The sequence below is a fragment of the Crocodylus porosus genome, unplaced genomic scaffold (genome assembly GCF_001723895.1).
Source record: "Crocodylus porosus isolate Cpor-Errol unplaced genomic scaffold, CroPor_comp1, whole genome shotgun sequence".
In the NCBI taxonomy this organism is placed as follows: Eukaryota; Metazoa; Chordata; order Crocodylia; family Crocodylidae; genus Crocodylus; species Crocodylus porosus.
In genome coordinates this window covers 100,783,524-100,808,266 of record NW_017728947.1, presented here as the reverse complement: position 1 = coordinate 100,808,266, position 24,743 = coordinate 100,783,524, and the positions used below count along the sequence as shown (strand labels likewise).

Sequence of the window (24,743 nt, the reverse complement as noted above, 5' to 3'; positions counted from 1 at the left end):
CTTCTTGCCAAACATACAAGAGGAAGCTCCTGGACTTTAAAACAAAAGCTAGTATATAGGATTTGGTAGTGTAAGAATGATATTGTAGCTGTGATGGTCCAGAAATTGTGCAAGAGGCAAGGATTTCTTAGGATGATCTCTTCTATTGGATTAACTTTATCCCAACTATGTAGTTGGCCCAAGAAATAGTATCACTCTTAAGAAATCACTGCCTCTTGCACAGGATTCCAAAGCTTCTCAACACCTAGACAAAGTATTGTGTAGCCAGAAGTGGGTTTGTCATTCAGGCACTTGTAAAGTGAAAACCTCTTTGCCCAGGCAGGAGAGCATTCAGAAGCGTAGCCAAAACATCCAGGCAAGTCAGCCAATTCACCGTAGCAACACGAGCAAGAACTGCCGTGCTTGGATACTGTCTGCTTGACATCACCTATTCAGAAAGGGCAGTTCAAAGTTACAATGCCAGGGAGGTTTGAACTATGAAACTGCTTTGAAGTCAGCAAACAAACAAAAATAATGATCGTCAATGACAAATCAGTAATTAAAGGTTGCTGCACATTAGGAAAACATGCATTCTCAGTTTACTCAGTTAAACGGAATTTGAACAATTACCTGCCAAAGAATAAACAGATTTAGCTCATTATAGAAAATTTGCATGTTTGACTACTTATAGTTCACAAATTTTGTTGTTATAAATAATATCAACATGAAAAAAAATCTCCTTTCAGTTCCAAAAATCACATTAACCAAGTCACAGGGTATATACTTGAATGCTTTCATCATAAGTACTAATTATGTGTTTCACATAGTTTAATATATACATATGTTACTGACAGATATGTTGAAAGACTTTAAAAGTATATCACATTTCTTTTCGTTGTAATATTTGCTTTGTATTTTGTACAGATTTTAGTATTTATGGCAGCAACCTTACCTATAAATTTAAAAGTCTTCAGGGGTAGTTACTAAAGAACAAATGGATCATTTTCATGGTTCTTTTCACATCAAAGATCAAGGAGTAAAAACTAAAAATACAAAAATTGAAGTCATAATATAAACAAGGCATCCTTCAGCAGTGAGGGTTAAACACATGCCAGCAATGTGCACATGGACATATTTGCTAAGCTACTGGGCCACCTGATACACCTTGCTGGAGGCAGGGAGAACACATGAGAATGGTCATTACATTTTTGCCATTTGGGAAGGAAGAGTAGGGAACAGTTCGGTATTACCAGAATGGCCATTATCGGGGAAAAAAATACTGTGATGACAGAAGAGAAATCAAAGATAGCAGAATAGCGATACAAGTAGGAATGTTAAGTAATATGTGCAGGTTGCACACTAATAGACAAGCATAAACACAGCCTGCCAATCCTGGGGTTTTTCACTGTTTCAAAACACACATTGTGATAACATCAAAATAAGAATGAAGACCATCACATTTCAGCTTGTAAACGCATCAGTGGTTGCAAACAACATTTCCCATGGAGGTACTGCTGACTTGTCCTGCATAGTGTGGGAAGGCTGAACAGCCTTCAGGCAATTCCCTTCAAACTGTAAGTGATGTTAGGACTTCATTGTTCTCAGGGACTCGCACAGCTCCAGCTAGTAACCATGCCTGTTCTCTGTTTGTGCAAAACTACTCGAGGAAAGCAAGATGCCTATAACTACTGTGTTATCCAGGCAGTAAAGAGATTATGCTTCTCTGTTGGTGAAAAACCTTGACATAAGTTAATAGTTCTGCGCAGTACTCAAATAATTCTTTCTAGACTAAATATGATCAATAGCCCTGAATAAAGTCAGTCCCTACATACCTTTCATTTAGGCTTTGTAACCAAGATGACAGATTAAGGCCACAAGAATCTGTGCCATACTGTATTTTTTTGAAAGATAGTCAGGTATTCAGAGCTGTATGTCCCCAACAACCATGACTGCAGTTAAAATCTTTGCTCTCCTGCATATGTTTATGAAAACAAACTTTGAGAGCATCCTTGGATTTCATAATACCTGTGAGAGAGAGTGAACTTGCTTGCTTGCTCTCCTGCCTTTACTTTAGTTTTGCAGTATGAAAACTTATAAACAGTTCACATTTCACTTCAATTTCTAGTGTTGTTTTCTATTTTAACTGTCTGGTTAAAATCAAATTCCTGGCTAAACCAGATCCTGATCAGCAGTTTTCAGAACAAAATCCAAGAATACATCATTATGCCTAGCCTCAGCTTTGTCTTCCATAAAGCTAATAATACCTCTGTAGGATAAAAACAGATTCTGAAGATGTTAATAGATAACTGGCAAGTTCACATTTCAAAGTGGGAGAATCCACCATTTCAATAATGAAACTTTCTTGCTACACTTTCTAAAATAAAATGAAATATCGAACCTTTAAAAAGGTTGGCTATAAGGCTGAATAATGTCATCGAAATTTACTTGCAAGTACATTTCTCTCTTCCTGCAGAAGAAAATTCTAGTTGATATTCTGCAGCCAAATCCTCCAAGCACTGTCATATCCCAAAGTTAACTAACCGTAAACCTTTTAGCATTTTGACTCATGCCCCATGGGGAAAAGCTAGCTAAGTACAAAGGGTGATAGAAGAAGCCTTGAGCAGCTTAAGTAAAGTGCTTCTCTTGTGAAGGAATGGGCTGCTGAAAAGCCAGCTAGTCAGGGTGTCTTAACACTTAGTATGTTGTGGAACTGGACTCCATCCCAGCTCCATAAAGGACAGTCAAGGGGACTGGCCACTTAATTCCAGTGTATATTTCTATAGTAATCACAGGCTCTAAATCAGGGTTGGGCTCTAGCTCATGACTATGCTACTTCAGAGCTGCTTCATGCTCTGCTCATATTAGACCATGAATTTTATTCCCCACCCCCATTTCTTATGTAGTAACCACACACAAACTTACTCATTCAGCCCCTGCACACATGTACAGTACCTTTCAAAAATGTATTGCTGCCATTTGCCTAGCACTATTAAAGCAAATTTAAGTTCTCTCAGAAAGCCTCAGGGGTTTATGGTACTATATTCAACAGCATATTTAGTAGACAGGATAACATGTGATCCAGAGCCAGTTCATATGATATTCCCTAAGCAGTGTGACAAATTACATGACACTCAGTTTTTGTCTGAGACCGTATGCTCATTTTCTGGAGTTCTGCTCTCAGGCTAGCTAACTAAACAGGTTCTGCAGATGGTAGAAGGCTTGAAAAGTATGGGTAGATTAATTTCTGAAAGAATGTAATTTTCTGAGCCACTCCTAATATTCTTGAAAGGTGAGTTCGAACTAAAAAGCTCTTGATTTGGAAAGTCTTTCTATTCTTTCCATCTCTTACAATTCTCTGGGAGGTATGCAGTATAAGCCTATACTGTGTGTTTCATATTTGTCATGGCAGTTGAGATACTCCACCTAAGTAAAACTCTATATATAGATGTCCATGAACTGGTAGCTACATGTTGTCAGTGAAGGACTCTTAATTATGGAATCCACTTCCTCCGTGGGTCTAGAAGAGGCCTGTAGGCCTTGACATGCAATGTTTTCTCTTGGGATTTTGTCTGAGTGAGACCTAAGTTTTTTAATTTGGAGACTGTAAGGGAAGTGGGAAAGAAAGACATGTTACTTTAATAGCAGTAGAAGTCACAACAGTTCTCAGAGGAACCTACCTGCACATGACCGTGCAGGCCCCATGACTTCTTCAGAAGATCTATATATGCCTTGAGTTTTATAGGTGTTTTAGAAATGGAACAATAGCATGAAGGAGCAGTGTCTGGGAAGTGTCGATTTGAAGAGGACTTTACATGCTGAAGTTAAGCATGCAGTTAAGTACTATCAGGGATTTAAGCCAGAGTGTTCAAGCTGCAAGACAGAACCCAAAAACTTATTGGAACTTGCTGTTCTTGAGAGAAATGCTATCCTCTTTGTAGTCAAAAATTAAACTGCTCCTCCATAATATGGAAATTTAAATATACATCCATTGCTAAGAATATACCTTGTTCCTGTGGATCTAATCTCAAAAAAAAAAAAATCTGCATGCTTTAAAAATACAAACTCACTACAGCCTAATAGAAATGGCAATGAATTAGAAACCAGAAAGATCGTTTTTCAAACCTCCTTACAGTTTCCATTATGCTTCCTACTTTTCTTGTGGATCTGTGCTGTGCTACTACTGTTGTGTCACACAGCCAAGAGTCAGCTTTGTTACTTCACTTGCCTTTTATAATTATTAAATTAAACACAAACAGAATACAGAATCTGGCTGGCATATACTAACATAGACAAGGCCTGTAACTACAGGATATTAGCCTAAGTGACCAGCTTCTATTAGTGTCACTTCTGAATTCAAGTCGGGTTTACCTGCAAAGCTCTGTTCCAATGTTCTGCAGGTCTTGATTGGAAAGGTGAGCTCCAGTGTCTCGCAGTAGCTGAATCACTTTCATATGTCTTTATCAAAAAAGCAAGCAAGAAAGAAAGAAAGAATCATTTTACCGGATATTTTGGAAGAAAACAACAGGTCAAAACAAGCAGTCTACAACCACTGTCAATCACACAGCAGTTCTCACTTTTTCCCCAGACTAGAACCCTCCTCCCAGCCAGCCAGCCACCACCACAAAAATAGAAAGTGAGGCTAATGAACAGATCCCCCAGGTGAAGATGGCCGGCAGGAAGAGACACATGCTTTTCACCTCATTTAATCATCTTGCGTGCAAGTTTTAGGAAGATGTAAGAGAGTTCGCGAATCCAATACTAACAGAAATAGACACAAGTTCTTTCAATCTGTTCTTATACTTCTGCTCCTTATTGCTTCCATTATAGTCTCTTTGCTCTTTGTCAAGACAGCTTTAAGCTACGTTTGCCAGAGGAGGGAGGCCCAAGTCCTGAGGTAAGTGGGAAAGCAAGTGGCCTGGAGGCAGCATAAGCAAGAAGGGGCAACAGGGGAGGCCTTCTCATTCTTCCTGAGAAAGCACGGCAATCGGCTAGTTACTGCAAATGTCTCTACACAAATGCATGGAGCCTGGAAAACAAGGAGGAATAATAGGAAGTGCTCTCGTAGTCACAGAACTATGATGTGCTTGGAATAACAGACTTGGTGGGATAGCGTGTATGACTAGAGTATTGTTATGGATGGGTATAAAACTGTTCAGGATAGACAGGCAGGACAGAAGAGGAGGAGGAGGAGTTGCTTTTTATGTAAAAGAGCTGTATGATTGCTCAGAATATCAGATGAAGCTGGGAATAGGTCTGTTGAAAGTCTCTGAGTTAAGGGACAGCAACAAGGTGATGTCATGGTGGGCGTCTGCTGTAAGCCACCAAACCAAGCATATCTGATACATGAGGCTTTCTTCAAATAGCTAGCACAAGTTTCCAAATCATGGACCCTGGTACTCATGGGGGACTTCAATAACCCTGGCATCTGCTGGGAGGGCAATACAGCAGTGCACAAGCAATCCAGGAAGTTTTTGGAGAGTGTGTTTGAGAGGCCAACTAGGAACCATGCTCTTCTTGACCTGCTGCTCACAAACAGGGAAGAATTGGTGGGGAATGTAGAAGTGAGTGGCAACGTGTGCAGTAGCAGCAATCATGACGTTACTGAGTTCAGGATCCTAAGGAAAGGAAGGAAGGAGAGCAGCAGCGTGGCTTCGTGGGGGACTCTTAATGAGCTAAAACACAAAAAGGAACCTCACAACAAGTGGAAGCTTGGAGAAGTGACTAGGGAGGGGTACAAGAGTATTGCTCGGACAGGCAGGGATGAAATCAAAAAAGCTAAAGCACAACTGGCCTTGCAGCTAGCAAAGGACATGAAGCATAACAAGAAGGGGTTCTACAGAGATGTCAGAAACAAGAGGAAGACCAGGGAAAGTGTGGGTCCCTTACTGAAAGGGGAACACAACCTAGTGACAGAGGATGTGGAAAAGGCTGAAGTACTCAATGTCTTTTTCACCTCAGTCTCCACAGGCAAGGTCAGCTCCCAGACTACTGCACCCGGCAACATAGTTTGGGGAAATGGTGAGCAGCCAGTGATGAAAGAACAGGTTAAAGACTATTTAGAAAAGATGGATGTGTACAGGTACAGATACGATGCACCTGTGGGAAGTGATTATTCCCTTCTATTCAGCACTGGTGAGGCCACATCTGGAGTACTGTGCCCAGTTCTGGGCCCCCACTATAGAAAGGATGTGGACAAATTGGAGAGAGTCCAGTGGAGGGCAACAGAAATGGTTCGAGGGCTAGGGGACATGACTTCTGAGGAGAGGCTGAGGGAGCTTATTTAGTCTGGAGAAGACTCGAAAGGGATTTAATAACTGTCTTCCACTACCTGAAGGTGGTTCCAAAGACTGTTCTCAGTGGTGGCAGACAACACAACAAGAAGCAAGGATCTCAAGTTGCAGCAAGGGAAATTTAGGTCAGATATTAGGAAAAATTCTTTCACTGGGAGCATAGTAAAGCACTTGAACAGGTTACCCAGAGAGCTGTGAAATCTCCATCTCTGAAGGTTTTTAAGCCCTGCATAGATAAAGCCTTGGCTGGGATGATCTAGTTGGGGGTGGCCCTGCTTTGAGGTCCTGAGGTCCCTTACAAACCTTATTTTCTATTATTCTATGCAAGCACCAACATGCAGAAATGAATAGATAAATCCATCAAGCCATTTACTAAAACAGTAACAACGGTATAGTAATTAGGTTAACATTTTGTTTTTTTCAAGCTTAAAATGTATCTTATTTAAATGTTAGTAATGCGACTTAATGAACTAAAAAAAAAAGGAAAAGGGAAATGGTCAAACTTCTGAAGTTTCATGAAATTCCATTTATTTTAAATTTGTATTTGAACTGTGGAGAAGCTAAGTGCCAACCTGGGTTCTTCCAAACTTCTTTAGAGCCTACTACCTCACCTATGATCCTTTAGGATGCCTGCATGGTCCTTCCCTTTGAATGTACTCTTTGGACACTGTCCAATAGATTTCAGATGACCAAACCAGCTCTGTCCCTCAGCCACAGAGCCTGGAAATGGCTTAACTGAGGCTACTGCAGTGGTTTCTTAAAACATCATTGTTTACACTAAAAAGCTGTGGCAAGGATGCAAAATGTGCTAATGGACCATAGGTAGGTAATAATAAAAAGAGATGACATTAAAGCATGTGGAAAAGGTGTAACAGTTGGAATATTTCATCCAGTAATGCCTTTCACTTGTGACCTGCAAGATTTGGAACCAAATTTAGAAAGATGAAAGGTTGTTAATCCATCTGCTGCCTAACCCCCAGGCCCCAAAGCAGAATTTAAATTTCAGCAAGAGCATGGAGATACCAGAGACAGCTTTACAATGACTATTTCAAGTATAATTGCTCACGCTGTTACTTTCTTGTGTGTGTGAAGAGGTGGACATAGCAGTGATACTCTGGAATAAACAAACATGACACTACTCATTAAATACACTGGATTGAAAAAGCAAAGGCTTAGGTATGAAAGTCAGCCCCCCTTCAACATTCATTCATCAGCAAAATTAAAAGCAAGTTCAAACTTATGTAACATTTCTATCATTTCCATATATTATGTTTTTCTAGGAGATCCCAATATTACTCTCTTGGTTTGGAACTGAACAAGAGGTTAATAAGCTTATCTTCAACTGGAGGAATCAGACCTACTTTTAAGTTTGTCAAGATGAAGCCTATTTAAAAACATAAACCTTAGAAGACCTTGATTTCTTGAATTCCTATCCAATATCTACATGATGGGATTGTGGTTTGTGTTGGTTTTTTCCCCCCCACCAATTTTGCCTTTCAAAAGATTAAATTCTTCAAGCTGCTCAATGGGGAGTTTGCATTTTTTGCTCTGGAGCAAACAGAAACCTTCATTCCTTTTGTTTCACAGCAGCAAAGCCAGCAAAGTCCCTTACTGTAAGTGTGTAGTAAGTTTGTTTAGTTATCTCAAATATCTCACTAAGTGAGTCCCTTGAGACACGGCAGGTTACCACCAAGGGTCTCTTGGAAACAGCAAGCATGAAGCAGTCCTGCATTTACTTTTAATTCTATAATGCAATTCATGTCAGACCTATTTAGCCAGTATACAAAGCAATTTGGTAATCATTTAAAATACAGTGTTGGCATAAGCAAATAAGTGATTAAGGCAGATCTCTTCCACTTAGTCAAACCTGAGTTTTATACAGAACTGAACATAAATAGCATTTATGCCTCCTTTTTGTGATGGCTGCCTCAGAGTACTTTCCATTTCTAACATTCCTAAAACTAGAGTTCTCCACTTGGTATTCAGCATAATAGCATGAAGACCAATGCTCCACTGGCATTTTTGCAGTATTAAAAATAATTAAATATAGTCCACATTGGGGAAAATAACCCTAGACCCATGGAGAATTCCTCCCAATAACAAGAACCCAAAGCAGGGTCAGACCATTCCTGCCAATCTCTATGGCTTCTTACTCTCAGTGCTTGCAAAACTCCACCAGACCCATGTGACTTTGCATCTGGGCCCTAACAGCACTCTACAAGCAAGTTTGAAAGCACAATTGAAAATGGCTATTTTTGGGATCAGCATTCCCCATGCAGCAGAAAGCATTTCCCCCTAAAAACCCACAAAAAGGCTCCAGCTTCCCTTCCTTTGGCAGATTTTTGGCCACTTGAGCAGATTCTCTTCTCTAGCTACCTCCTCCTCTAGTGCTGAAGATACAGAGGAATGATCAGCTCCCCTTAGTCTTCTGGGATTTGTGTGAAGTCAACAGTTGCTGCAAGAGGGAATCCCAGTCACCATGCTTTTTTCAGTGGCCTTGCAAGAGTCAGGCAACAGCTGCCAGGGTGTCTGAATAGACTGCCTCAGAGCCCTATGTCTTTCCTGTATCTTGTTCAGAATTTGTAAATGTCTATAATGCCACTAAAACAGTCAGAAACACAAATGTTATGTTCAGTGTAAAAATGGACAATGGGAAAAAACTGTTGGAAAATGCAGACATTAATTTCATTGGCTAGCTTTGTTTGGCCAAGTACTTATCAAGGGATTTAAGTGAAGACCAAATTGTTTAAAAAGTCATTTTTCTACCTTTTCAACAGCTTCACCCCTGGAAATTAATTCTCTTTCATTATCTTTCAAAGTTGTAATGCAGTTGCAAGTTAGTTTTAATCAGGAGTGAGGGTTTTACAGGAAGTTAAATAAAAGGGGGAAAAATAAATCAAATAAATAATATTTTTCCCTCCTGGGGTCTTCTAGAATAATACTACTGCTCTTAAAAAAGAGATAGTTTCCCAGCAATTAGCACTGTTCACATATTGGCTGAGTATCCTATTTGATAAAAATAAAAAAATATTAAAGAGAAACAATCATGTATAATTATTACATATAATTTATAGTAGCAGCATCATACAGTTCACACTTGAGGGCTAATCTGCCTAAAAATGCAAACTGAGCACCTCACACATTCCAGTCAGTGGACATGAGTGAAATATGTAGGTGCAGCCAGTAAGTCACATATGTTGCTTTTCTCATGAAGTCTTAGTACAGTATTGGTTTCTTAAATGCTAAGAAACTTAAACTATACCCATATTACCACAATTTATGCGACTACATGCTTATCTGCATTAACATGATTAAATGTTCCAAGACTGGTTTCAAGCTGTAAGATACTTAGTGCATATTTTTATCCACATGAAAGACACTTGGTATTTGTTTTTAAAAGTTCAAGGAAATGACTGAATATATACTCCTCTAGGGCTATTGTTAGAGGCTTAATTGATTGGACATTCTTTGTTGTTTAACATTAAAAGACTGACTGTGTCATGTCATGCAACTAAGAAGACCCATGTAAAAAGCAAGGGTTTGGGGTAGGGGGGTTTTCTGGTGATATATTTTATTGGACCAACTGGAGAGATGTTAGACAAGTTTTTGGGCAATAACATGCCCTTCCTCAGGTCACTCATGTGCATAAAAGCTTGTCTAAAATTTCTCCTAACTATACAGTTGGTAAAAAAAAAATATGTAAAAAAAACCCACCTTCTTTCTCACCTATTCCCTAGATCATCACAACTACAACAACACACCAACCCTACTAAAAGTTTTCAGCATTTTCAAACTTTTTTCCCCTGAATGACTACAGTACTAGCACCAATAATATGATATGAATATGCAGCAAATACATGCCAGGCATTTCAGCAGGAATATAAATTAATTAACGGACAGTAAGCACTTAAAGAACTGAATGCATAATCTTTCAGACTCGACCCCATGAGGGGCAGATTTGCACAACTTCCATCAACACCGACTCTGCAGGACATGGCTCTCAAGTCAGCAACACCTTGTTTAGACGCAGTTGTTATTTCCAAGATTCTGTGTTGCTTTATAGACTCAGGCCCTGACACCATAGACATTTATGCAAATGCACTGACATCAAAGGAATGAATTACACATGCAAAATTAAGGATATGTATAAGCATTTTTAGGACTGGGGCTTTGGGCAGCACATGTTTCACCACCCATTTAAAAAGACGCAGATGCGATGTACATCTCAGCTTGATTGGCTTCATTTTTTATCCTCGCTTCCTTAGCAACTAAGAAAACTATGATACCATTGGCTCAGTTTCTCTCGTTTAGCCTTCACAGTGTTGAATCATTATGAATTTCAAGTTCTGAAGTTCTGCATAACAAACAAATGTCAATGTGATTTAAAGAGCCAGGATCATATTTTAATTTGTGCTTTACCTCAAGTCTTAAGGAACCCTTCAAATATCAAGTATTTAAACATGTAGACTTAAGAGGTATCTTCACCTGCTCTTGCCTCTGATATTGTCACATCAGCAAGCTAATATGGTATGTATCCAACTCTTCCTTTTTGGTCCATAAATTCAAGATAAAAAGGAAGTGTTTCACACACACAATATACATGAAACTTTGATTTGAAACATTTTTCATACCTATAAAAAGTTTTATTTTTATTAAAAGTATTTTGTTGTTGCTGTAAAAGAGCATCCCATACAGGGCCTAGGAAAATGAAAGAGATGCTAATTTTCTTATGTTAAAATAATTGTTCTACATTAATAATGGTCTCATTACTCTTTACCTAAAATGAGTGAGACTTCAAGTAAGTTGTACAATATAAGGAAATGTGCACGTATTAGAAGACAGAAAATGGACATGCAGCAATCTAGTTTTCATTTTAAAGCAGCTCAACATTTTAATGTCTATAAAGGAGAAATTTTAAAAGTTAAGAAAAAATTATTTATGGCAAGAGATTAGTCAAGATACTACTGTGAAGGCAGGCTGTTTTGTTTGTCTATGAATATGCTTTTGGCAGAAAATGTGAGCCTTAACCATTTTATTCATGTTAAAAGGGAGAGAGAAAACAACAACTACTATTCAAACACGCATGTTAGGTTACAAAAGTGGAATCAAAGCAGTAAGTGATCACTTAAGAGAAGTGATTACCGTACTATGATCATATTCCTATTAAACTAAAACACGTTTCCAGGAAGTGAGATCAATCAATGCAGGGTTCTGTTAAGTTAAAAAAAAATCCATTAAAAAACCCTTGTATTTTGCAATTCTGACCACAATTTAAAACAGTGAATAGCCTTCACTATTCATTTTTAAGGCGGGTCCTTTCTTTTCCCTCTACAACTTCAAACAAAATGTTCCAATTTACGTAGAGTTTTTCTTCACCTTCAGCTGGCAATTGTTTTATGATCTGAATTAAAGTGTTTTGCAATAGAGAAATTTTTTGGCACGTATATAACTCTACACACACACACACACACACACACACACACACACAGACATGCACACATCAGGATTAGAGGTAAACTAGCTCAATTAGATTTCTAACATCCAGTGCCAATTAAAACTCAGTATAAAGTGTAGAACATTCACACCAAAGGCCGGAAGCCAATTTTAGGGAGATGATGAAGTGGCATATTTAGGTTTTCCTCTCATTCTCACAAAGGCACAAACTTAAACAAAACCTAATGCTGGCCACCAGTCTCTTTGAAGACAGAACAAGGAGCAACGGTTTCAAGTTGCAGCAAGGGAAGTCTGGGTTGGATATTAGGAAAAACTCTCACTAGGAGGGTAGCAAAGCACTGGAACAGGTTACCCAGAGAGGTGGTGGAATCTCCATGCTTGGAGGTTTTTAAGACCCAGCTAGGAAAAGCTTTGGCTGGGATGAGATAGTTGGGGGTAGTCTTGCTTTGAGCAGGGGCTTGGACTAGGTGTGACCTCCTGCAGTCCCTTCCAACCCTCATTTTCTATGATTCTAAAAATAGTTAGGATTCAGCTTCCTTTCATGACTCCCCATTTCAGAATGGGCATACAGGTTTAAAGCGCTTACGAGTCACAGTAGGAGTCTATCATAGGAGTGGCAATGCAAAGGAATCCAAACATCAAGTTCATGTGAAATTCCTCAGGCAGTAGTTGGGTGTGGTTTATATATATATATATGCGCTATGCAGGTGCCTGATTCACAGGAACATCTAATAGTAGCATAATAGTCTCTCCGTCGAGCTAGAGACAGTTTTGATCTGTCTTTTATAAGGTTCTTAAAATGTTTTTTATATCAAAAGAGGAGGGGGGGAAGCTTTCATAGCTCTAAGATATGGCCAAATATGTAGATGTAGGAATTGTTTAAATATAACAGTATCATAGTAAATGGCCATGCACGGGCCTGAGCCCCAAGTTAGCAGAGAACAGGGTCACTGCTGAGCTATGATGCACAGCTCTTGGAGAGACAAAAAGCCTGGAGTCTTTTTTGTAGATGTTTTTCCACTTGACTCAGAACAGTCAGAACCTGGAGGTAACTACAACCAACCCCGACAGGGGGTTCGGGGGAAAACAGACATTCCCCCTCTCTATGAACAGGAATATTTGGGGTGAAAGACAGACATGCACTTTAAGTGCACTAAAAATCATTGGACTCAAGCAACTTTTTGGGTTTTGCTTTTTAGGGGCAGATTGAAAAAGACAGACTGTCCCTCTAACTCATGCTGCTTTTTAAGCCCCACCTAGGTATGTAGACAAGACACTTGATGCAAACCCTATTGGCATAGTCTGGTCCTTTGTTCTTGATGGGGCAGGAGGTTAGATACACCCCGCTCCCCACTGCTTTAATTCCTGACTCTGCTTCCTGCCAAAAGAAATATAGCACCTCACCACTTTGGCCAAGATGCACTTTGTTTTTAAAATTAAATAAAAACTTTATTGCCAAAAATGGAGTTCATAATTAAGGGGCAGATGCAAAACAAAAAACAAAAAAACCTTAAATTACAGACCTCCAAAATTCTGTTTACTTTAGATAAAATCTAATTAGGCAAATCATTTACTTCTCCTTTGAAACTATGGTAATTGCTGTCATTTACACAACTGACCCCTCCTTTTAAGTACTTAAGAATATGGACCCAAACCATTAGCTAGAAGTGACTGAAATCTGAAGCAAAATATAAGGTTAGTTCTTTCATAGACATTTGTGTAAAATATTTTCTATACCTGAACTTAACTGCATTCATCAGTGGTGTAGTGCCGTATCTGTCTTTAGCATAAACGGTGGCCCCAGACTTCAGTAAATACTCAACTAGTGGCAAGTGTCCTTCACTCGATGCAACATGAAGTGGAGTTCGGCCATCGTAATCTTCACAGCTCAAGTTTCCATCCTGCAACACAGACATTGCTTGTGCTGATTAAGAGGTAACAGCAACACAGTAGAAGCTGGCTGGTTCAGTAGAGAGGAGCGATTCTTCCTTTTAGCAAGTTTGACAAAAAACACAGTTTCAGCAGGACCAAAACGATTTGGGATCAACTGGGGCAATTCTGACTGCCTCATTTTGGCAATCTCAAAATTAAACATTTTGGGCACTTCTGTACTGACTGGACCATGATGGTGGGGAACACCATTGTGAACATACATCCAGCCATTTACTCTCACCCCGCATATACTCAATGCACTAATGAGGATACCCAAGGCTGAGTGGCAGCAGGCAAGAGTCTCAAAGGGGGGACATCACACCTTTTTCAGCATATGGCATATCTGAAGTAGAGGAGGGTGGGCAGGATGCATTCTCTTAACAGTTCTCTAGCATTCCCTAGCCCAGTCCAATGCAATGCAGACTACAGCAGTGTACTGAGATGCCTGCTACTTAGGAAGCAGTAAGTAAGGAGCCCAGTTGCAGGTTGCCAGGGCAACCAGTAGAAGTCAGCTGACAGGAAGGGTCAGGGCCTGGCCCCTATATAATTCCCAGGCTGAGGCCAGGCAGGGAGTTCCCTGCTAGCAGCCACAGAGGAAGGAGCTCTGCCGGACTGACCTAAGAGGAGAGGCTGGACCGCAGGTATAGCTCTGAGACTGGGGGAAGGACAGAGCGCCCCTGATGTGGCGGGACTAATTTTATAGCCAAGCGGCTTGAATTTATGTTGTAGCCAAGAGGTTTGAGTTTCTGTTTACAGTTTACAACTGGAGGACTGGGTGAAGCTATTAGGGGTTGGAGGAGGCCTCATAGGGGCTCCACAGTGCCCCAGAGCAAAGGGGGCAGCACAAGGAGTCCCCAGAGCAAAGGGGCAGTGCAAGGGAGCCCCAGAACAAGGGGGCAGTGAGAGAAGCCCCAAAGCAAGGGGGTAGCCAGACAAGGCTGTGGAAAGCCAGAGCACCTGTGGGGCGCAGTTTCAAGAGACAAGGCTGTGGAAACCCAGAGCGCCAGAGGGCGCAGTGAGAATCGAGGGCCACAGCGAGCCCAAGCGCCAGAGAGGGCACAGCGAGCCAGACAGAAAACCATCCGGGATATCGGCGAGGCTTGGGGTGTGGTACAGGGGTGGTTGGAGCCACACATGGCCCATAAGGCCAGGGTTCACGGAAACCCCATTATAAAAAACAGAACACAATGTCAGCAGGAGAAAACCATGTCCAAGAGGCAGCCTCCCTTTAAAACTTAAGATCAAGACGTGGCGGGCGAGATTTTGAGGGTGCTTGAAGTAAACTTGGCATGTTAGGGGACACTAGGGGAGATCATGGCCACCCATAGGACCCCGCTCTGTGACAAAGTGATACATTGGCCGGGAATTTGGCCGTGCGCAGGGAAGAAACCCATGTCCCTGAAAAGGGGAACAAACCTATGGGCTAAAACCGGACTTGAGAGAGAATAGTAGGAATACAGAGATGATGTGGACCAGAACGGGGGGGACAGAATAGGAAGTCACCACCCCGGAAACGGTACAAGGGGAAGCATTAGAGCCCAATCAGGAAAGGAGTAAGACCAAGCTAGCTATGGCAGAGGCAGTGGATATAGAGAACCTGAGACAGGAGAATTTTGCCTGGCTATTGTGGATAGATGAGTTGGAGAAGACAGCCCGGCTAGAGTGGGAATTAGAAGCGGCAAAGTCTCAGAAAGAACAAGTGGAGGCAAAGGCCACGGGGTTAGAACAGCGGAAACAAGCAGGGAAAAAGGAAGGAGGCTCCAAAGAAATCAGGAGCTTGATAGTGGGGGAAGCTGGGAGAACTCATGCGCTAGAACAGCTTATTGCGAATAAAGCCCAGAAGAGCCAAGAGAGGGAAGAGAAGCTGCAGAAGATGCAGAAGGAGATGAAAGTGTGGACGGCAAGGTCACCTGAAGCCTGCACAACCCAGGCAGGGGAACAGCAGGAGATGCAGCAGAAGCTGGAGGTGGCCAGAGGCCTAACAGGAGTCCTACAAAAGGAAGTCCACAGCCAAGGGGACCAAATAGAAGGCCTGCATGAGGACCTGGAGAGATGGCAGGAGAGATGTTTGGGGGCCGAATATCTTGTCAAACAGCTGCGAAAAAGTCTGAGGGAAACCCGAACCGCAGAAGATGGCAAGGTGATCGCGCAGGAGATGGAGAAGGTAAAAGCTTACACGGCAAACTATGAGGCATTGCCTGATCGGAACCCGTCCCTTGAAAAGGAGTTAGAAGCCAAAGTAAAAGAGAATGAGGGGTTATAGTCCCAGTTACAGAGTGCGGAGGTGGGAAAAGACCAGCTCGGAGAACAGGTACAGTCGCTTAAAACCCTCCTAGAAGATAGCCAGGCTACAGAAGCAGAGATAAAGGCAGAAAAAGAATAGTTACAGTTTGAAATACAAACTATGAGGAAAGAGATTCAGGGGTTGGAGGCTGAAAATAAGAGGCGACAAGAGGCAAGTAACCTGATGACCATGAAAATCCAAGAACTGAAGGAGGTTAAGAGGTCAGAAGAGAAGGTAACAGCAGGGCAAGAACTGCAGACCTTAAAGAACACGGACACACTAAAGGAAAGGCTAGAGGTTCTTGAACATGTGACAGCAGGAGAAAACCGTGTCCAAGAGGACAAAAGGCAGCCTCCCTTTAATACTTAAGATCAAGACGTGGCAGGAAAGATTTAGAGGGTGCTTGAAGTAAACTTGGCACGTTAGGGGGCGCTAGGGGAGATCATGGCCACCCCTAGGACTCCACTCCGTGACACAGACAGACCTGGCAATTTTTGTTTCAAGTGTTTTCATTTTGAACTTGGCCTACTTTTGAAAGAAATCATACCTCTCAAACTGAACAAAATGTTTCAACTCACCTAAAAAAATATTCATTCCAAATTGTATATTGTGCTAAAAATAATGAAAGAAAGTATACGGGTACAAGGGTTCACTTCCAGCCAACTGCCTTCCCTCCCCTATTAAATTTGGGCCAAGCAAGGCAAAAATCAATTACTGGCACAACTCTGCATGCAAAATCATAATGCAGAGATGTCCAGTAGTTAGAGAGGAATACAAGCACTTAAAAGATTTATGGACTAGCAACAGCTTTGTAGATCAACATTTTCCAACTCTGGAACTTCTAAAAGGGCTAACAATATCTTAGCCTACACTTTCATCAAGACACATTGATTGTTTCTAATCACTTACTAGTGCACCTATTAATGCAGTTTGTATTTGATACTTTAAAATAGCTTCTTTAAAAAAAGTCAATGTTACCTGTCCTCCTATGGCTTTAAGAGCATCTATGTCACCGATATTAGCTGCAGCACAGGCTAAAGAGGGAATTAATGCATCTCTAACGGCTTCCAACTCCTGAGCAACAAAATAAAATGCAGGTAGCGTCAGTAACTTGTACATCTTGTAATTCAACATTAGCATCTCTCCTACTATTGATGTCTACATCACAACAATAGTACACCCGGGTTTAGATGTAATTTCTCCATAATAAATGGGAAGCACACTAGTTATTAAGATGATGATGTCCATGTTCTTGAAGGAAAGGAGTGGTGTACACATTTTCCCCAGTTTATAAAATCCAATTTACCTACAACTACTTAGGAAATTGCTCCCTTTCCAGTAACACTGGAATAAAATTAACTATCCTACACTATTGGGGACACACATGTTAATTACAGCTTAAATACCTGCAGAATTACATGCCAGTGACTATATCTGAATTCCATACAGTAATTTCCAGCCTGTTACCAAGATGTGCTCATTTTAAAACCAAATATTAGTTCCTTGGGAACCATTTCTGGCCTCATTGACTTCTGTAGGAACTAGATTTGGCCAATAAATAACATGCAATTGTATCAGTATGTTCTAAAATGTTTGCTTTCCTGAGCAATAAGTGTATCAAGTCTTAGAGGTTATGTTTACATAGCACAATGCAGTGACCTGTAGAGATCCTCAGGCTACCTCTGAATAAGCTAGCTCAGAGCTGTCCAACTTGTAGTCAGCAGGGTCCACGTGCTCCGTGGGCCACACAGATGCCCCCCCCCGCACTGTTGCAATGATACCGCATGGACCCCTGCCCCCCTCTTCTACTACTGCACCATTCACCACGTAGCCATGGCCTCACCCAGAGCTCCCTGTGCTCTGCTACACCACTCCCCAGGGCAGGCCCAGAATGCAGAAGACAAAAGAGGGAAGGGGAGTGCAGAGACTCCAGATGCTATAACAGCTGGAGCAACAGAGTAAGCAGGGACTGAATGGGTGCCAAGGGGGTCACATGCGGCTTGCAGGCCACTAGTTGAATAGCCTTGAACTTGTTCATCCACTGGAAGCAGCAGAGCCATAGCTGAGCAATTCTGTACTTTGGGTGATGACAGAACACGGGAAAGTGGCAGCAGCTGAGCTGCCAGCAGTGATGAACATAATTTTCATAATGGAAGAATATACTACATAGACAGAAAAATTGGATTACATTTTTAAAGGTGTTGAGCCACCCTTTTGTACAAACAACATTACTAAACTTCTGGTGCATCCTAACCTTGCTTCAGTGCATTTATAATGCCAATATTGTCTGCATTATTCTAGATCTAGCATGCATTAGAATACTCTGTGGGGCCTTCTAAAACATGATAATGGGAAAGAGAAACCACAGTTTCTCACCATGGTGTACACTTGTCAGTTTGGTCTATGAAGTGACAGAAATGCTGTTACAGCTAAAGAGAATTGCACCTTAACATTACACCAAAGAAAGGCATTGTGTCTCTCACAAATCTAGTGCTTTTCTAAGAAAGAATGAATGAGCTCAGGGCTATCCAACTTCTAACCAGGTGGGCCTACTTGTCCTGTGGGCCACACTAGCGGGGTCCACATGCCCTATCAAATTTCTCCCTGAACTCAGCCTTTAAGAGCACAAGTTAAACAATAACAAAACCCCAAAAACAGCATGAAAATATTTGGCTCTATTCCACTCAGAGTTGGGGACAGAGGACAAAACAAAAATTTACAACCTGTGCCCCTCCTTGCTGTCCCCTCCCCTTCCCCTTCCCCCTAAGCTTCAGACTGCCAATGCCTCACTTGTCCAATACAGTTCTTGCTCATCTCTGGCAGTACGGTCAGGAAATAAGTATTGCAATCAAAGATGAAAAGAGCCAGAGATCAATGGTTTTGCTCTGTAACCTCTCTTAGGTCTGGGCTACACGCAGTTTTTGCATCACTTAAATATTTTGGGAATTGGTTACTTCCTTTCAGAATAATAAACCCAGTATAAACCCTACTGCATTTAATTATATGCTATGCTGCCAATTTAAGCCTTTTAAATAGATGTAATTTCATCCTCACAAAAACAGTATAAAAACTATGTTTAGATGAGCAACAGAATCTTCTCTGGGGCTATCAATCTTGGATTAATTATTCTGAAGACATTTTCTGTATGACAGCAAAGAGCTTACTAACTCGTGTTGCAAAATTATTTTGTCACCACAAGAACTGTCTTAAACACCTACAGCCAATTTTCTCTGTTATAAATCAACTCTTCTTCACTGCTGGCATTTTTGAAACCCAACTGCAGAATGATTCCTGTTCTACAAATTCAGAGTGACAGCCTGGAATTTGTCATCAGCTTGTTTTATATCTAACTCCATGTTGCACCCAATCCCCAGTCCTTTTTGCTTTCTTCCCATCCCCATGCATCCTAAGTTGGCCCCATTTTATTATGGCCTATATTTATTCACCCTTGAGTACACTGAACCTTCCCTGAGACCAAGCCAAGAGAAGGTCAGAATACATTGTCTTGTAAGGCTCTCCATCAAGTCACGTAATATCATCCTACCTGTGCAATCAGTAGTGACACCTCATGTTTGTCAGTATACAAAATACCGCCCCCTCATGCCAGTCATCTATCTGCACCTGTGTATATAATTATGGAATTTTCCTAGTTGTCTCAAACTTTCCAAAGTATTAGTATATTTGGGCACAGAACATGCACACAAATTGGATCTTATTTTCTTTCACTTCACAAGAACCAAGCGTGACTTAGCCTTTTAGATTTTGTGATTGCCTAGAACTGTGAACCAGGAAATCAAGAGGATGATTTTATAGAAATAAAAAAGAAAAAAAAAAGTTAGGGATTTGATTGTGAAATTTTGTACTTCTTGTATGCTGCCTCAACTAGGCACTAAAATTTATGTTCTTTTTCATTTTTGCTTTGCAGTGCACCTTGAAGCTGTGCTGTTTGAGTTGAATTTTCTGCTTTGTGAGAGTTCAATTTAAGCCCTTACCTCTTTGCAGCTTGTAGCTAGAAATTTTGCAAGTACTTGAATAAACTTGCTATTTGTGAGAGAGATCTTGGCTCCTGTGGGTACTACAGTCATTTCTCCTCTCAGATTCTCACCCAGCTTCTGCAAAAGCAACCAAGATAAAGCATTATAAAAACTAAGGGGAAAGATAGTTAGTGCTTTTAAGGCATGTTTTATTAGCCTAAGTTAGAAAGTTATGGGGAAGTCATGGAAAAGTGCATCAGGATCTGAGGGAATGAATGTTCACCAGAGCGCCCCAAGAGATGACAAAGTCCAATGGTCACAAACTCCCGCAAGACCATTTTAGGCTGGACATAAGGAAAAGCTTCTTTACTGTCCGAACCCCCAAGGCCTGGAACAGACTCCCCCCAGAGTCTGCAAGCACCTACTCTGGACACTTTCAAGAAACATTTGCACATTTATCTTGCTGGGATCCTATGACCCCAGCTGACTTCCTGTCCTTTGGGCAGTGGGCTGAACCTGATGATCTTACAAGGTCCCTTCCAGCCCTAATGTCTATGAAATCTATGAAAAACCAAAGGGCTGAAAATTACTGTTAAAAAAAAAAGAAAATTAAAAAAAAATCTTGTTTAGTAGAATGCACACATTGATAAATTCCATAATATTGTCTATAAGCTTTAAACTGCCTTTTTGCTTAGCACAGGAAAATCTAAAGGGCAGAACAATATATCTGGAGTGGGGGGAGAGAGGGAGTGAGGAGAAGTAATATGCATTCATAGGTCGGGATCCCCTAATATGGTAAGCAGCACCCTTTCTAAATAAAATGGCATATTAAAACTCTGAACAAGAAACTAGCATTAGTATACAAACAGTGCTTTTGGGAAATGCTCTGCACCATTCTAAGATAGTGTCTTTTTCCAGTATTTTAGAAAACTGAAGTTCTAAAGCTCTGACTACAGACAGGCACATATTTACCCTTAAGTGAACCACGGAAGTCAATGTTTTAACATAAAGTATGAACATAATTATTTGCAAGATGAGGGCATTAGAACTAGTCAGAAAAAAGCAGCAATCGCATTTTCTGCTTAGACATCTATCCATAACCATTAGAAACAACCTCTTGAACAAACAGCAGGGAAAAAAATCAAAATATATTAAAATCTAGAAACCAGCTTCTATTACAAGTGGAGGAAAGAAGGACCAACGTTGACAATCATTAGCAAATCAATTTGGTTTCCTGACTCCAATGACTTTTATTGGCTGTCCCTGTCTTCTCAAGGGTGCTGATAAAACTATAAAGCTTTTAGTTGTCTCAGTTAGAATCATGAGAACCAGACAGTGGATGTTTATAAAAGGCAAGGTATGACATTAGAAGAAGAAATGTCTTGGCTTTATCTGCATCTGGGCACATCAAAAAAAAAAAAAAAGACATTCAAGCACTTATTATAACCATCTGCTGGAAGACATATCTACATGTGTCAGAAGTTACATACTTACTGGGTACATGGGAATTTCCAGAGTTTCACAGGCTGACCTAAATTTTATGGTCATGATGCAAGTTTGGAAGAACTGAGATTATTTCATTGGAAGAGAAGATCGAAGGGAGTTCATAAGACATCTTCAGATGCAAAAGGACCCATTATTAGAGAGAGAATGGTGATCAACTGTTCTGTGTCCAAAAAGGTAGGACAAGAAGTAGTGGTCTTAAATTGTAACGAGGGAGATTTAGGTTCGATATGAGAAAGAACTTATTAGTTATGCAGGTGATTAAGCACTGAAACAGATTACCTACAGAGATGGTGGAATCTGTTACCATAAAAATTTTAAGTGAAAACATGAGAATGTTTCTCTGGGATGGTTTATAGACAGAGAAGATCCTACCTTGAGCAAGAAGTTGAATTAAGGATTTGCTATGGTCCCTCTTCCAGCTCTATTTTTCTATTATTCCAGTTAAAGCAGTCTACCTTCCACAGCTAACTTGGGCAACTGGTACTTGGAGCCACATTAGGCTAACCTAAGGATGATCACTCAAGTAATACAGCCTGGCTTCTCACTGCGAAGTGGTTGGATGCCAGCCTGAGTTATAACCTAACACCATCAGCTAGGAAGCCAACCCAGACTTAAAGTACTTACAAGCCCAGGTCAGACATTTTTCTATGTGAACAGGGCAAAAACTGAAACCCAGAAAAGAACACGGGCTTGCTGTGCATCATGGGCATCCCCAAAGACTGGCCAGGCAGCCAAACTGAAGGGCTTTTGCTAAAATACCATTTCTTTTTACAAAACACAGTTGAAATGGCATGTTCATCTGTGGAGTAATGTATGGATTCCCACCGACTTGGGCACTGCTATTTCTTTAGGAAAGCAGCCACCATATCGTCCACTGTGCTGACCACTGGACATGTTCCTGCAGAGTCCAACAGACCCTTCCTTTAGTAAAAAGGCACTGCTTCTCTTCGAGCAAGGAGAGATTTATCAAGCAGCTGGTAGTTAAAAAGAGTCATGTTTTCTAAGAAGCTTGACAGAAGAGAGATAAGGTTGACAGTACTAACATTAACGATTTCACATACAGATAACTAGTTATCCTCTTCAAAAGTTTATAAGAAAACAAATTTAAGCTCAGGCTTGGTTTTATCCAATAGAAAAAAAAAATTAAAACTGTGGAACGTCTCAGGCTTACATCATCCAAAGAAACCCAAACTAATCAGGATTATGATGTCAATAAACACAAGAACAGCAATTACAATCTGTGCACTCTACAGTTCCCCTAACAAAACCAGATAGTCAATACTGGATTATATATTAGAGTAACAATCACCTGTGCCTATTTCCCCCAAAATTTATGACATTAAGAACTGAAAAAGCATCCAGCATTATACATGTGTTAAGAAATATTTATCAATTACAACAAACACAACAGTCATTCGTGTTTAATATGCATACCTAATAAAAACTGTTTTATCTTCTTAAAATTACACCTAAATATTAACACTCAGAAACCACACACTTTAGTGAAATAAGTAGCAAAATGCCACCTGCTTCATTAAAGCTAAAATCTGAAGTACTGGTGAAAGCTTGGCTCCACTGAAGTCAGTGGAAGTTTTTATATTGATTCAGATGGGACTGGGTTTCCATCTCCATTCTCAGTTCCAATTCAGGTGTTATTTATTTGGCCCATACATTGAAGCTGGAAGACAAGCTCAGTACTGAATTTGGTTTTCAACTGATCCTTAAGCAGGGCTTTTTCTCCCACCTCAAACATATCAAGCATATCTATTTTCACATTTATAATTCTATCATTTGGCATTAAGAAAGATATTGTGATCATTCATGTTAAATCTGTAGAAACAAATGCTCATAGATATGCACTGGAAAAAAAAAAGATTATTTAATTAGACAGAGGCCAGAAGAGTAAATAGGTGAAAGTTTTATTTATAAAACCCAAATTCCTAAATGCATTAGTTAAATATTTACCTCTCTCTTTTCTTCCCAGCTTATATCAGTTTTGCTCAACACATATGACAGTTTAGCTAGGGCTGCTTCAGGTGTCATATCACTTCCAGGAATTACTCCTACAGCAGTGAGAGTCTGAATAAAAAGAGATTCACCTGAATTAGTGTAATATTCAGAAGCACTAGTATATGGTATTGGTACACATACGTGATTGGAAACTATATAGAATGCAATATCTATTTGAGCGTTGCTATAGTAACATTTTACTAAAGAACCAACATATATTGGCTAATAGCCATGACTGTCAAATAAACGCTTTTACATTTCCATAAATGTATTTGATACCGACACTGGTTTGCTAAGTCTATTTCTTTCCTTATCTTAAAATGAAAAGGTTAGGGGTGCATATTTACATAGGTGTTAGGTTACCCCTCAGTGAACAGCTGCCATTATCAGCTTTTCAATCAGTGGCATTTTACAAATTGCCAAGTAGCCTGTTCTCACACAAACATATTTAGCTTTTTATTAGGGGGCATTACCTTGGATGAGTTCCAGCACCGAAGTGTGCTCGCAGTAGGGATGTTTTCATACCCTTCCAAGCTGCATTAGAAGTGTGTGACCAGACATAAGACTAGACTGCATAATGTGCAGAGTTCTGGCAAAACCAAACACAAGCCACAAGAAGATTGCTTCTCTTTGAAGTTTAATGAATGTTTGAACCAAACTGAAAACAGAACCAGAACCAACCTGATCTATCTTCAATATGTACATAGAGGCCACTGACCAATGAGCAAGGCAGTGAGGACAAAGGAAGTTTATGTGTTTAGTGAATGTTAAAATGGTAAGTAAAAAGGCCAGTGTAATTACTCAGGTTTTTCCAGGACCGAGGCTGTTCACTGTGCTTTGCCACACATTATAGTAAGGATAACTATCCACCAGACACCTCTTCATGTCAGAAATTCTCAGAGGAGTGAAGCGATACAGGGCGTTTATAGACATGCTGGGGGTGGGAGGGCTTTAATTAGCGAGACTCCAAAAGTCAAGCTAATTAAAACGCCCAGAGTGTTACATATATCAGCATCCCCTTGCTGAAAAATGGCAATGGAGATGCTTTAACTAAAGCTCGAATGAGCTTTCAAAGTGCCCCCACTGCCATTTTTCAGCAGAGGGATGCCAATACACATGATACTGGAGTGCAGTAATTGCCATGCTCCAGCAGACTCAAGTAATCAAGTGTATTCCTACATGCTGGAATTACGTGCAGCCTCGCTGCATGTGTATAGGAGCCCAGATTTTCCAAACAGAGTGAAAGATAATATTTGGGAGCGGAGCTTAGGGGTCTGGGAGCTCAGGTGGTGTTTTCGTCGATCCTCCCAGTCT

At 40.6% G+C, this 24,743-nt stretch overlaps 1 protein-coding gene across 1 annotated transcript in view; it reads right to left on the bottom strand.

Annotated features, from left to right (window-relative positions):
• ASPG (asparaginase) overlaps positions 1-24,743 on the bottom strand; it is a 73,539-nt gene that overhangs the window by 6,599 nt on the left and 42,197 nt on the right. The window contains exons 9-13 of the mRNA XM_019550792.1: positions 23,385-23,498; positions 19,932-20,051; positions 16,918-17,013; positions 13,461-13,624; positions 4,348-4,434 (exon numbers count right to left, since the gene is read on the bottom strand). Of these exons, the coding sequence (XP_019406337.1) occupies positions 4,348-4,434; positions 13,461-13,624; positions 16,918-17,013; positions 19,932-20,051; positions 23,385-23,498 (581 nt within the window). The remainder of the gene's footprint in view (positions 1-4,347; positions 4,435-13,460; positions 13,625-16,917; positions 17,014-19,931; positions 20,052-23,384; positions 23,499-24,743) is intronic.